This window comes from Camelus dromedarius, chromosome 31, assembly GCF_036321535.1.
Source record: "Camelus dromedarius isolate mCamDro1 chromosome 31, mCamDro1.pat, whole genome shotgun sequence".
In the NCBI taxonomy this organism is placed as follows: domain Eukaryota; kingdom Metazoa; phylum Chordata; class Mammalia; order Artiodactyla; family Camelidae; genus Camelus; species Camelus dromedarius.
Genome location: NC_087466.1, coordinates 4,119,861 through 4,134,358, shown reverse-complemented (window position 1 = coordinate 4,134,358; position 14,498 = coordinate 4,119,861). Strand labels below are relative to the sequence as shown.

Here is a 14,498-nt window from a genome sequence, read left to right as displayed (position 1 = left end):
AGAATATTTGGAAATGCAGACCAGTTGTCTTCCTGGGGGTGACCAGCTGACTTTGGCAAGACTTCAGCTCTGGGCCCCTCAGTGAGGTAACTGAGGAGCTGTGATGTCTTTGTGACATGTGTGTAATCAGGGAGCTGTGATAACAGTATTAGAAACTCTGCTTCCTTAAACATTTTTGCAGTGGAGGGTATGTTGGTATGACTGAGGTTATCACCTGAATTGTGCACCATCTGAGAGGGGAGTGTGTGATTTATTGGCCTATGAAAGTACCAAACTCATTATGTGATAAGGCTCAAGATACGGGCTTTGCTAAAGGTCGTAGAAAAAGAGCCAAGGGTCCTGAGCTGAGCAGAGCTCCCAGGAATTTCCTCTCTGTCCCTCAACCCACAGGCCATCAAGGTTTGGGCCCCAGTTAGAGCCTAAGTCTGGCCCAGCTGGAAATTTGGGAAGAGGGGATCAGTAGCATGATACTGGGACCCCAGAGAGGATGAAGGAAGCCTATGGGCTGAGGAATCAGGGTGATGTTGGTGGAGGTGGGTGGTGAGAATCTCATGGCCCCACAGAGGAGCAGTAGATTAGACAGAAAAAGATTTGTCAGGGTGACCCAGTGAGTCAGGGGTGGTGCAGGGACTGGAATTCAGCATTTGAGTTCCTTCCTAGGGTATTTTTTCCCCTTCTCCATAAGACACCCTCTCTGGGCCCAATTTTTCTTTTCTTTTTTTTTCAGTTTTATTTAGGTATAATTGACAAATGAAATTATACAGATTTAAAGTGTGTAATGCAGTGATTTGATATACATATTCTTTGTAGGCACATATTTTTAATGTGTGGTTAAAAGCAATGGGTTGAAATTCTATTTCTGTCTTTCATGAGTTACTTAATCTCTCTGTCTCAGTTTCCTTAAGTACAAATTGAGGATATTAGCACCTATCCCATAGAGGTGCTGTGAGGATTAAAGGAGATAATGATTGTAAAGCACTTACACAGTGCTCAATAAATGATAGCAACCATTGCCTAATGAGGCTCTTTTGCTATTATTCTAACAATGGTCTCCTGGAGGACCATTTTCTGGGTTTCAGGGAGTGGGGGTTTGGTGCAAGGCCTTGAATTTTGCCCTCTCCTTTGGCCCTGCTCCCCTGTCCTGAATGCTTTCTCTCCTTTCTCCTACTTCTTAGGATTTGTCCTGGCTAACACACCCTAACACACATACACAGTGTTCTCCGGAATACGGACAGACTTCCAAAATTCCCCAACTGTAATCTTAGGGATCCAATCTCTTCAAGTACTTTGCTTTAGGGCCATGTTTAGGGTCAGAGTACATGGATCTGCCTGGTTCTGAATTTTAGACAACCTCTAAACTTGTATAAGTTCAAATCATGTTCACCCCTAAGCTATCACACCCTAGAATAGTACAGATCATTGGGATACACCAATACCTAAGATAAAAGAAGTCTGACAGTTTAGTCATAGTGTTGCTACTCTGCCTTATAGTTCTTTCCCACAGGTCTAACACATAATTTACTCACACAATTCTGTGAGTAAAAGAAACCATGCATTTACTCTATGAGGCATTCCCAATGATGTAGGTCTACAGAAAAATCTCCATTGGGGTAGACCTCAATGACATTTGACAATTTTATAAGTGGAAACTGATAGGACTTTAATCTTATTTTAATTTTTTTCTTTGATTACTAAATTCTTACTCTTTCATTGGTGGCAGGTGTCCTTGGGTGGAATAATGCTGGGAATTCTTTATAAGAAACCACCTTGTGGATGAACTCTTGAGTGGGTTGACAACTAGCTGACGGTAGGGCCTGAGGAGCCCAGAATTCACATGGGGAAGAGTGCAGAACTGGGATTTGGGGCTTAGCATGAGGAAGTCAGGCTTGGAGCCCCCAGAGGGATTTGAGGGCCTCTCAGGCAGCAGAAGCAGGCTCTGGCCTGAGACAGAAGAAGAGTGGAGCAAAAGTGCAGTGGGTGGGGGAGCACACTGAGCCAGGAGATGGGGGTCTAGGGCCCAAGTCCCAGTCCTGCCACTTATTTGCTGGAGGACTCACAAGTTCCTGTCTCTCTGAGCCACAGTGTGTCTGTCTGACAAGTGAGGGTTCAACTCTATGCTCTCCAGGTCCTGTGACCACAGAAGTGCTTTGAGTACCTGGCCCAGGTGGCTGAGGCTGCTGCTGCTTCTCAGCCTTAGTTTTCTCTCCTGTAAAATGGAGATGGTGTCCTCAGCCTTACCTTGCTGACGTCACAAGGCTGTTGTGAGATGATTGTGAGGTGAGAGGTTGGAAAGTGCCGTGTGAACAGAAAGGAGCAGTGAAAGTGTAAGAGCTTATCTTTTTATTAATTAACTTTATTAAAGTACTGTTTACATGCAGTAAAATAAACAGATTTTAAATGTACAGCTTGGTGAGTTTTTAAAAATTTTTTAAAAATTTAATTTTTTATTGTCAGTTTGGTGAGTTTTTGACAAATTTTATACCCATGGAACCACCATCTCAATCAAGATATAGCACATTGCCTGTGCCCCAGAAGTTTCTCTCATATGTCTCTGCAGCCAATTGACCCTTTCCAGCCCTAGACAACTATGTTCTGTTTTCTATCACTATAGACTAATGATTAGTTTTGCCTCTTTTAGAACTATATACAAAAGAAATAATGCAGTATGTACTCTCTTATGTTTGCCCTACTTTCCTGATTCAATGTCTATGAGATTCATCCAGATTGTACTGTGTAGTTTGTTCATTTTTATTGATGAGTAGTATTCCATTGAATGGATATACCACCATTTGTTTATCAGTTTACCTGTTAATGGATATTTGGGTTGTTTGTATTTAATTTCTGGCTATTATAGATAAAGTTGTTGTAAGCATTTGTGTATGTCTTTTTGTGGATATGTGTTGTCTTAGTCTGTTTCTCATAGTTGCAGAGGCTGGAAGTCTGAGATCAGGTTGCCAGCATGGTTGTATTTTGGTGAAGGCCCTCTTCCTAGTTCAGGGCTGGCATCTTCTCACTGTGTCCTTACCTGGTGGAAAGGCCTAGCCGGGGCCTCTTTTATAAGGGCACTGATCCCACTCGTGAGTGCATCACCCTCATGACCTAATCACCTCCCAAAGGCCCCACCTCCAAATACCAGTACCTTTAGGGGTTAGAATTCAACATATGAATTTTGTGGGGGGACATATTTAGACCATAGCATATGTTTTCACTTCTCTCAAATAAATACTTACAAGTGGAATTGCAGGGTCATAGGCTAGGTGTAGGTTTAACTTCATAAGAAATTGTAAGAGTTTGTTTTGAACAAAGTTTTTGGAGAAGAATGCAGAGCATTGGATTAGGAGCTCAGAGATCAGGCCATGTCCTTGGACAAATCACCCTTCCTCTTTGAGTCACAATTTCCACTATAAAACGAGGGGGTAAGTTGAATGCTCTTAACCCCTTTTGGCCTGAAAAGCCTATTATTCTTAGAGGTTGTGGAAATTGAAAACCTGACACATGCCTGATTCAGGCATTAAAGGAATTGGCCCTCACGGCCACCCACCAGCAGCTCCCAGTGCTCAAGAAAGCAAAGGCAGCCCTCCCATATCAGGGCTATGTGGGCGTAATCACAATGTTAATGACAGTCGGTAATTTGAAGAGGCCTTTGCCCCAAAGAGCTCATAGCTCTTTCACATGAAACAATAACTGAAGAATACTGAAGATCTCCTACCCAAGTGCCTTCTCAAGGAGTGGAAGTGGGAAACAACCAGGGAGTGACTCAGGATGAGTCAAAACAAGAGATTAAACTGGGACCTGTGATGACCGCTGGCTGGATGGCAGAGGAAATGGGCTTTGTGGTGGCCCTCCATTAAGAATGAGGCCTTACGGTTGGATCCATGGCCTAAGCCCATATAAAAAAAATCTCACTGTGGCTTCTGCACTTTTCCCACACAACCTGAACCACCTCTTCTCACCCATCAGCAGTTGCAGTCTCAGCAAGGGTCAATTCCCTGTTCTACCTACCTGTCAGAGCCGATATGAAGCTGGACGGTCAAACAGCAGGCCCTCCACCAATCATAGAATCACTCCAAAGACAAAGATTTCAGGGTTTTGCATTTTGAAACATCATCACAGTAGTTCTTTCCCCAAGTGTAGCCGATTTAGAATTGATAGTTCTTTATCTCAGACTTTTATTCTGTGTTTGGGGTGGATGTTTGTGTGTACGTCTTTGTGGGTATATATTTGTGGGGATGTTTATATGTGTTTGTGTATATACGGTTTCATTTTTGTACATGTTCTGTGATACTTTAATCAAAGTCAGCCAAAAACATTAGGATAAGCCCTAGGCCTTTGATTGTTACATCTTTGTCATTCAGTGTAGTGAGAATGAACACTCCTTTGTTCTTCTTGCTTCCTGATAGGATTTCACAAACTTAGAAAACCCCAGTTGAGGAGTTTACCTAAGATCCTGAGAAAATCCCAAGGATCAATGATATTTGACTGTAGGTTCGGTTTTTCCCTTTGCTCAGACAGAAGATCATTTTTTTTTTAACATTTTTTATTGATTTATAATCATTTTACAATATTGTGTCAAATTCCAGTGTTCAGCACAATTTTTCATTCATGGACATATACACACTCATTGTCACATTTTTTTCTCTGTGAGTTATCATAACATTTTGTGTATATTTCCCTGTGCTATACAGTGTAATCTTGTTTATCTATTCTACAATTTTAAAATCCCAGTCTATCCCTTCCCACCCTCCACCCCCCTGGCAACCACAAGTCTGTATTCTCTGTCTATGAGTCTATTTCTGTCCTGTATTTACGCTTTGTTTTTGTTTGTTTGTTTGTTTTTGTTTTTGTCAGAAGATCATTTTTTATAAGCTGAATCTGTGCCTTATTAATTTGTCTTAGCATTTTTGGTGCCTCAGTAAGGGCACACAAATCATCATTTGGAAATGTGTGTGTGTGTGTGTGAACAGTGTTAATTTATAATGACTCCTAAATATTTGTTTATGTGAATGGAGGTTGAAAGTAGTATTCTGTAGCATATGGAGATCTTTCCATTGTCTGGCAATGATTATGACCTTTAGAAAGCATATGTAGGAGAGGAAATCTCCTTCTGGGAAGCCAGTTTTGTGGTTCACTTATCTTTACACTTGTAAGCATTACCTGAATAATCAAGTCTATTTCCTTCACTGTACTTTAAGCCCAGGGTAGATAATAAAACCAGACAGGAGGCTGCAGACCTGGGTTTCAGCCCTAGCTCTTCCACCAACAATCTGGGCAACTTCGACAAGGTCTGTCCATTCTCTGGGTCTCAGTTTCTCATTGTAAGGTCTTTCCCCATTGGAATTGCACACCCCTACATCTTTGCGTCTTGCTGTCTGCAGCACCTGCGACAGTGACAGGCATATATAGGACACTCAAGATTTATTTGTGGAACTAGCGAATGTATTATGGAGTCAAGTTGGAAGATCTCTTTGGTCCCCCAATACTTGAATATTCAGTGATCTTAGTGTAGTGTTTATCTTCCTTTTCTTCCTTTTTCTCTTCCTCCTTCCTTCTTACTATCTACTGATCCAATAAACAATACATTCTCATGGTTCATAAAGTATATAAACATATATATACAAATTCTCCTAGTCATCCAAATATTCTCCCTGAAGGCAATCAATTTTGCCAGTTTGCCAGTTTTAAAAATCCAAGAGATTTTTAAATTGTACATGTAAGTAAATATGTACCAATATTCCTCCCTGACCCCCTGACATTTTACACCAGTTTTAGCATACTACATGTTGTTTTGCACACTTTGCTTTTTTAACCTAAAAAAAAAATCTTTGAGATCAATACATATTAATATACAAGAACTTTCCTTTTTATTTTTAATGACTGCATAGTATTATTCCATTAAGTAGATAAACTGTAATATATTTAACCAGTCCTTGATGGATGGGCATTTAGGTTGCTTCTAATCTTTGCCCATTACAAATAGTGCTGCAATAAATAACTTTGAACATATGTCATTTGCCCTGATGTACGCCTATCTGTAGCATAAATTCTTTGTTGTTGGGTCAAAGGGTATGTGCATGTATAATTTCTAGATAGATTTTTTTTTAGAGTGGTTTTAGGCTCATAGCAAAATTGACCTGAAAGTACAGAGAATTTCCATGTACCCCTCTCCCCCCCATGCACAGTCTCAGTCACTGTCAACATTCTGCACCAGAATGGTACATTTGTTACCATCAATGAACTTACTCTGATATATCATTACCATTCAAAGTCCACAGTTCACATTAGGGCTCACTCTTGGCATTGCACATTCTATGAGTTTTGATAGATGCATAATGACATGTATCCACCACTGGAGTATTGCACAGAATAATTTCACTGCCTTAACAATTCTGCATCTCCTATTCATTCTGCTTTCCTCTCTAACCCTGGCAATTGTTGATCTCTTTAATGTCTCCATAGTTTTGCCTTTTCCAGAAAATCATATAGTTGGAATTACATAGTAATTGCCTTTTTAGATTGGCTTCTTTCACTTACTAATATACATTTGACACTCCTCCATATCTTTTCTTGGCTTGACAGAATATTTCTTTTAATCACTGGATAATATTCCATCATCTGGTTGTACCACAGTTTATTTATCCATTCACTTACTGAAGGACCTCTTGTTGCTTCCAAATTTTAGCAGTCATGCTATAAACAACTGTGTGCAGGTTTCTTTCTTTCTTTCTTTTTTCTTTTTTTGCAAACATGTTTTCAACTCCTTTGGGTAAATACCTAGGAGCATAATTACTGGGTCATATGGCAGGACTATGTTTGGTTTTGTAAGAAACTGCCAAACTGTGGCATCACCACCACATTCTCACCAACAATGAATGAGACTTTCTGTTGTTCCACATTCCTGTCAGCGTTTTGTCAGTGTTTCGGATTTTGGCCATACCAATAGGTGTGTAGTGGTATCTTATTGTTGTTTTAATTTGCACCTCTCTAATGACATATGGTCTTAAGCATCTTTTCATATGCTTATTTGCATATCAGAAGATATCCATATACCTGAACAGGCATCTGTTCAGATCTTTTGCCCATTTTTCAGATTGAGTTGTTAATTTTCTTATTGTTGAGACTTAAGATTTCTTTGTATAGTTTGGTTAACAGTCTTTTATCAGATGTGTCTTTTACAAATATTTTCTCCCAGTTTGTGGCTTGTCTCCTCATTCTCTTCACATAGTTTTGATAGATGTTTTCAAATTACTGTGTCAAAGTTGATACCAATTTATACTTCCACCTGTAATGTGTGAGAGTAAATGTTTCCTCTTATAACACAATATATTTTCAACTTGTTTGTGATCTTTTCCAGTCTGAGAGGTAAAAAAGTAGTATCTTTCTATAGTTTTAATTTGCATTTGCTTTATTAGAGAGAGAATGGATATCTTTTCCTATATTTATATGCCATTTGTATTTCCTTTTATGCGAACTGTTTGTATTTTTGGTTCATTTTTCTGTTAGGATTGGTTTTCAATTGCTGTGGATGGTGAGACTATGGATAAGAAAATCCTGTGAGGCCAGTTTAAAGCAGAGCTCAGTATCCTCAGGGCCTCCTCTCTGCACTCTTCATTTTCATACACTTCTTTGGCAGTTGGACCCATTCCCTGTCAGCATCGTTTGTGGCTCAAGGTCTTGGATTTTTAGTGACTCTGTTTTTGCTGTTTTGACTGGTGTTATGGTTGCTCCACATTTGGCACTGAATGTGGTTTTTACCCAATGTGAATCACTCCCTTCCTTCCTAGGATTACCACTCTGGGAAACCCCTTTCTTCTTTGCCAGCAACACCTTATGGTCTTGTACATAGCCTGTTACTGATACACACCAGCTGTGATCATGGAATAGCACAGACTTACTCATCTTTATAAATATTCTGAAATTCCTTTTAACTCAATACCATTGTTACAATGAGGTCACTGTTACTTCACAGTCTCTCTGGTGTGTCATGCAGGTGGGAAGCGTCACAGTTCGGACAGGAAATAGATCTAACTCAGTCTAGAGCTCTTTCATTTCTCTATCCATTCATCTGTCACCCATCCATCTACCCATCCATCCACCATCCAACCGTCCATTCATCCATCAACTCATCCTGTGATGACTCTTATTTCATAAAGGATCAGAAAATTCCTAGACACTCATGTTCACAGCAGTGATGGCTGCAATGGCTAAGAGGTAAAAGTGACCCAAAAGTCCAATGAGTAAATGAATAAGCAAAGTGTGGTATATTTATACAATGGAATTATTCAGCCTTAAAAAGGAAGGAAATCCTGACACCTGCTACAACATGGATGAACCTTGATGACATTATGCTAAGTGAAATAAGGCAGTCACAAAAGGACAAATACTATAATACGATTCCACTTACATGAGGTTCCTAGGGTAGTCAAAGTCACAGAGACAGAAAGTAGAATGGTGGGTGCCAGGGGCTGGGTTGGGGTGGGAGGATGGAAAGTTAGTGTTTAATAGGTACAGAGTTTCAGTTGCAAGATGAGAGGAGTTCTGTGGATGGAAGACGGTAATTGTACACAACAATGTGAATGGACTTAGTGCAACTGAACTGGCCACTTAAAAATGGCGATGATGGTAACTTTTATGTTATGTGTACCACAATCAAAAAAAAACCAAACACCTGTAGTAAGATTTGTTTAGTCAGCAGATGTTTATTGAGTTCTGTAGGTTCCAGGCCATGCGTTCTAGGCACAGGAGATAGACTCCTGAATAAGAAAGACACGGTCTGCTCTCACAGAGGGGAAGATGGGCAAAAAACAAGGAAACAAATCAACTCTGTTATGAGTACTATGAAAGTCCTGAGCTGGGGTGGGGGTGGGGCTGTTTTAGTTAGGATGGTCGGGGAAGGTGGAGGTTCTTCATCTTTTTTTGAGTCACTGATCTTTCTGAGAAGCTGATGAAAGCTATGGGCCCTCTTGCCAAGAACACACTAATCTGATCACAGTTGTGCATACAATTTTAGGGAGACCACGGATGTTCAAAACCCACCTCTGAGGCATCCATGAGTCTAAGACCAGGAACACCTGTCTTACTAGCTCCCCAGCGTTCTCGGGAAGAATTCCAGGATGTTTAATATGACACACAAGGTCCCCTGTGGTCGGTCCAGTTCCTGCCCACCTCTCTGGCCTTATCTCTGGCTGTTCTGCCCAGCCAAGTAGACCACAAGCACTTACCGCTCCCTGAATATGCATACTGTGTTCTCTCACGTCTCAAAACCTTTCCTCAACTGTATCGCCTCAGGAACTCCTACTTATCCCTGAAGACTCAGTGCAAATATCCCCTCTTGATGATGATTTCTTTTGCCCCTCTGTCTAAATCCCTTAGTGAGACAGATTAAGCATGTTCTGCCTCAGCTTGTCTCAACCATTTGTCATGTTATGATTGTTTGTGTTATTTTAATTCGTTTATTCATTCAGCTGATGTTCATTGAGCATTGGCTATATCTCAGCCCCAATCCTAGGCACAGCGATGGCCGGAAGACACGGGTGCTACCTTCACAAAGCTAATAGTCTAGTGGGGAATGTAGACATTAAACATATAGTTATACACCTAAATGTCAATTGAAAATCGAGATGAGTACGGGGAGGACAAGAACAGAGCTTGAGAGTGGGGTTCTCTCTTAGCTTTCTGGCTAAGGGTGGGGTGCAGGTTAGGAAGCCTCTTGGAGGAAATTAAAGCTGAGATTGAAGAATTACAAGAGTTAGTCAGGTGACGAATGGGGAGAAAGCATCCTTGCATAGGGAACAGCACATGCACATCAGATGTAAACTTTCCTTGAGGGACTGAGAGGGCCCCAAGGCAGAATTTGTGTCTTTTTTTTTAGTGAGTATTTTCTTCTTCCCCCTCACTTTATTGAGGTGTAATTGACAAAATCGTATATATTTGAGGTGTACAATGTGATGATTTGATATTCAGATACATTGTAAAATGATGACCACGATCAAGTTAATTAACATATTCATTACCTCACATAGTTACCATTTTTAGTATCTAAAAAAATATAAGGAACTCAAACAGTATACGAAGAGCCAACAGGTACATGGCAAGGTGCTCAACATCACTAATCATCAGGGAAATGCAAGTCAAAACCACTGAAATATCATCCCACACTTCTTAGAACGGCTATCATCAAAAAGACAAGTGATAACAATTGTTGGCAGAGATGTGGAGTTGGCGGCAATGTAAATTGGTGCAGACATTATGGAAAACAGTATGGAGGGTCTTCAAAAAATTAAAAAATAGAATACTATATGATCCAGCAATCCCACTTCTTGGCGTATATTCCAAGGAAATGGAATCTGTATCTCAAAGAGGTATCTGCACGCCCATGTTCATTGCAGAGACTGTGTCCTGTTCAAGTCTGTAACCCCTGGTACCTGCTGTAGCATAGATACTCTAAATGAATGAATGGATGAATGAATGAATGGAGTTTCTCAATGCAGGATTATCAGGGCCAGCCATTAGATGGGAGAGAATGTTCTTCTGACGGCAAAATAAGTCCAACTTTTCATTCTGTGCAAATTACTTGTTGAACACATGAAACTCATGAAACTTTTAGAATGCAGAAAAATGATCTGGGTGGGGAATTACATTTTCATTACCTCCATGCCAGTTGCCTTGCATATTTTTTTTTTTTTAAATTGAGGTGAGATTTACATAATATGAAATTAACCATTTTAAAGTGAATAATTCAGTGGCATCAAGTGCATACAACCATCACCTCTATCTAGTTCCTAAACATCTTCATCACTCCAAAAGGAAACTCTTTGCCCACTGAACATGTGTATGTGTTTTAAGCTTCTAAAAGCCGGGGACTACCCGTGTCTTGCTCACTTTGTGCCCCTGATGCCTAGACAAATGCACAACTGGTATTTGTTGAATACATAAAATGACTTGCCGTCCCCATTGTAATCTTCGTGGGTCTTTCCGTTGCCCAAGGATTTTTGAGTCTGGTTTTTGTGTTCCGGCCTCAGTCTCAGGTGGATGGATGGGTGGCGATTGGCTGTGTGTGGGGTAAGGCTCACAGGTGAGAAGGGGTCAGAGTTTGATGAGCTCCTTAGGAGGGATTTTCTAGTATCTTCCCTCCCTCCTGCCTGCCTGGGAAGGGCCCCAAATCACATTACTGGGTGAGGCACAGGGCAAGGAAATAGCTCCCAGTGGGATCCCCTCCCAGTCTCAGTTTCCTCCTCCTTACAGTGGGGGTAACAGTGCCCCTGGGGGCTGCAGGGTATAGAGGGGGAGACAGAAAGGTGGATGGGTGAGTGGCCATCCCTGTGGCCAAAGATGCTTCCATCGTGCTGATTTTCTCCCCCGACAACTTCTGGTTCTCCTCAGAATGCTCTCCATAGAGACTGAGAACTTGGCTGATTCCTGGAACAGTCCTGGGCCCATTTTAGACATGGAGAAGCCAGGTCCACAGAGAACAGAAGACTGGTCCAAGGGCAGGTGGCAGGTGATCTGAAGCTTCTAGGCCTCCAGCACCAGGCAGCCTGGCTCCTCAATGGGGCCTGGGTGTGGCCCCACAGGAGGCCAGGAGAGGTTGCCTGGCCAGTGCATGCTCTGGGAGCACAGCAGGCCTTTGTGCCAGGCGGGCACCACCCCCTGGCTGGCCCCTCCCAGGTTGCAGGACAGCCCTTACCTAACTGCCTGCTGCCTCCCTGCCAATAGCTCTGCCAGCAACTCCTCGTTCTGCACTCAGAGCTGCTGCCCGAGGGTGCAGCGCAGGGGCCCCTGCACGACGGCCTTGCTGCCAGACTTCACGGGTCCCCTCCCCTGGGGCTGATCATTAACCCAGAGGCAGTATAAGGAGCGAGTGGCCTGGGCGGGAGGGACGCATCACCACTGCCGCCATGGACAGTAGCACCTGGAGCCCCGCGACCACGGCCACCACCGCCGAGCCCCTCAAGTCCTACGAGCGCATCCGCAACGCGGCTGACATCTCTGTCATCGTCATCTACTTCGTGGTGGTGATGGTTGTAGGGCTGTGGGTATGTGGGGGCCCTGAAATGCTGGCCGAGGGGGCGAGAGCCAACGGGAGGGACGAGGGGCGCATGGAGGCACCACGGCCTTGGTGAGCTGTGAGGAGGGGAGGGTGGGCTGAAGGGTGTGTGGAGCTGAGTGGAAACGACGTGAGAGGAGTTCCGGGGGCACAGCATGAGGGGAAGGGGCAAGGAAGGATGAGCAGAAGTGACAGAGGTGCTAAACAGTGCCCAGGGAGGATCCCCTGGGCCTGTGAGCAGAGAAAGAGTGGGAGATTGGAGAGGCTGGGGGGTGCAAGTGTGAGGGGCAGGAGAGGACGAGCTTGTAGTGGCAGAAAGGGTCCCAGGGCTTGGGAGATGCGCCCCACAGAGGTGGCCACTGTCTTGCCTCTTAGTCGTCCAGTTTCAGATGGAAAAGAAACAGTGCAGATCAGGAAGGACACAAGCGTCTGCCAGCTGCAGGTGCTGTGGGGCAGCCTGAGGTGGAAGGGCTGCCCTGCGTTCCCGCCCTGGGATCAGAGGGGCTGGAGTGAGTGAGAGCTGGAAAAGCTGAGTCCAGGAAGAGAAGGAGGAGGAAGGCTGTAGGGTGGCCTGGTGCTGGGAAGAGGGAAATGCTTGTGGCTCCCTTTGGGCACTCTGGGGACACACTAAACCAGAGAAACTTGTTCTTAGCAGTCTGGAACTTGGAAATTTCACTTGTGACAGGCTCTGGCACACCCAGCAACTGGAAGACAAGGTGGTTTAAGTGTGAAAGTATTACAGTCACTCTCCAAAGTTTTCATGGGGAGCAGGAGGCCAGGAGGCTGGGGTGCCAGCAGGTGGTTGAACTCTTTTGACTAGAGAAGGGTGGACACTAACCCTTCCATGGCCACAGAGGTGTTTTTAGGGATGAAAAGAAGTGTTTATTATTTTTTTTTCAAGTAATTGTAGAAACCAGATGTGACTGAAAGTCTCAAGTGTCACAGTGGGTCAGCGTGGCTAATTCTTGCTTAACACTCTCAGCTTCCTCTACATGGTGGGAAGTCCAGCTAGGAGCCAGGGTTCTCAGGTTTAGAACCAGCTTTGATACTTTCCAGTCTTGTGTCATTGGTAACCCTGCTTAGTCTCAGTGTATTCATGTATGACATGGGTACAATCTTACCTGTTCTTATGACTCCCCAGGTGTTTGTGACGATCTGCAGAGATGCATCTAAAAGCTCTTTATGGACTCTAGGAGTCTTTTTTAGTACTGTTGTCATTTGCCCCCCAGGGTATGAGCCAGACCCTGAATACTTTTTGTCCTTTTGAGTAAAATAGGCAAAAGTGGTCAGCTGGGTAGAATGTCTTCACAAAAAGTCACAAGGAGGGCAGGAATGCTAATCCTCATTTTACAGAATGAAAAATTGAAGCCCCATGTGGTTGTGATTTGCCTAAGGTTGCAATACATGGAGTTGTTCCTGGAACTCATGTCTCTTGACTCCTGGTTTTCCAGATGCTCTGCCACGTTGCCCGCCTTCCTCCTCCCACCCCACCCCAGCTTAAAAGTGCTGCAGCCAAGATGTGAATCTATCATTTGCTAGCTAGGCTGTACTACCTGTTTCCCAGATAATTGCTGATAAATCTCCATCTCGCCAACAATCTCATTTTGCCTCTGCCAGTCCTGCTGATTATGGTGTTTGCAGTTTTCAGATTTATCTGCGGATTAGTATCACTTGTCTTCTTAAATGCTACTTAATGAGCCTGCTCGTATTTGTCTACACACACTCATCCTCCGTTTAGTCACTGCCTCTGAACCCTGATCATTTAGCGTGCTGGATTTCTTCCAGTTTACATTCTTCTTTTTCTATTGGAGTGTTAAGAGTGGTTTGCTTCAGGGACAGGCATCCTGACTCCTGCATGATCTCTGGGCTGCAGAGACAGAGATCCAGGCCCACTGTGCTTCCTCAACTTAGAAAAGGCATTCCCAGCTAATGTCCCATCTCTTCCAATGTTATTTTGTTCTGTTTTATCCTCTTTCAGTGCTGCCTCGTCCAATGATATTTGGGCTTGACTTTATTATTTCTTTAGGATATACTTCCAGTTTTCTTTTACCACCACTCAGTTTGTTTTTGGGGGAATTTTGTGTTCTTTTAAGCTGAATCTCTGACTTTATTCTTTCTGGACGATTTCGTCAAGCTATTCTAAAGCCCCTTATGCCAGGGGTAGTTAAACTATAGCCTGTTTTTGTATGGCTCACAAATTAAGAATGTTATTTACAGTCTTTCTTTTTTTTTTTTCTCTTTTAAGGGATTGTAAAACACAAAACAAGACAAGAATAATATGTGGTGGAGATCATATGTATCCCACAAAGCCTAAACTATTTACCATCTGACCCTTTTCTTAACAGAAGACATTTACTGATCTCTGCCTTCTGCGATCATTTGCATTAACGGCATCATTGGAGGCTGGAGCAGTAATGGCTCTCAGGGGAGCTTAACCTTTCCATTTTACAGAGGA

At 43.0% G+C, this 14,498-nt stretch overlaps 1 protein-coding gene and 1 pseudogene across 3 annotated transcripts in view; one reads left to right on the top strand and one right to left on the bottom strand.

Moving 5' to 3' along the window:
• The window catches only part of SLC5A1 (solute carrier family 5 member 1), an 86,121-nt gene that overhangs the window by 26,880 nt on the left and 44,743 nt on the right, over positions 1-14,498 (top strand). Inside the window, exon 1 of one of the 3 annotated variants that reach the window (XM_010992243.3) lies at positions 11,785-12,032. The exons of the other annotated variants lie outside the window; for them this stretch is intronic. Within the exon in view, the coding sequence (XP_010990545.1) occupies positions 11,895-12,032 (138 nt within the window). The 5' untranslated portion in view covers positions 11,785-11,894. Of the gene's footprint in view, positions 1-11,784; positions 12,033-14,498 lie in introns of those variants that run through there. 3 annotated transcript variants of the gene reach the window in all.
• Positions 1,479-1,622, bottom strand: LOC116150087 (small nucleolar RNA SNORA18; annotated as a pseudogene).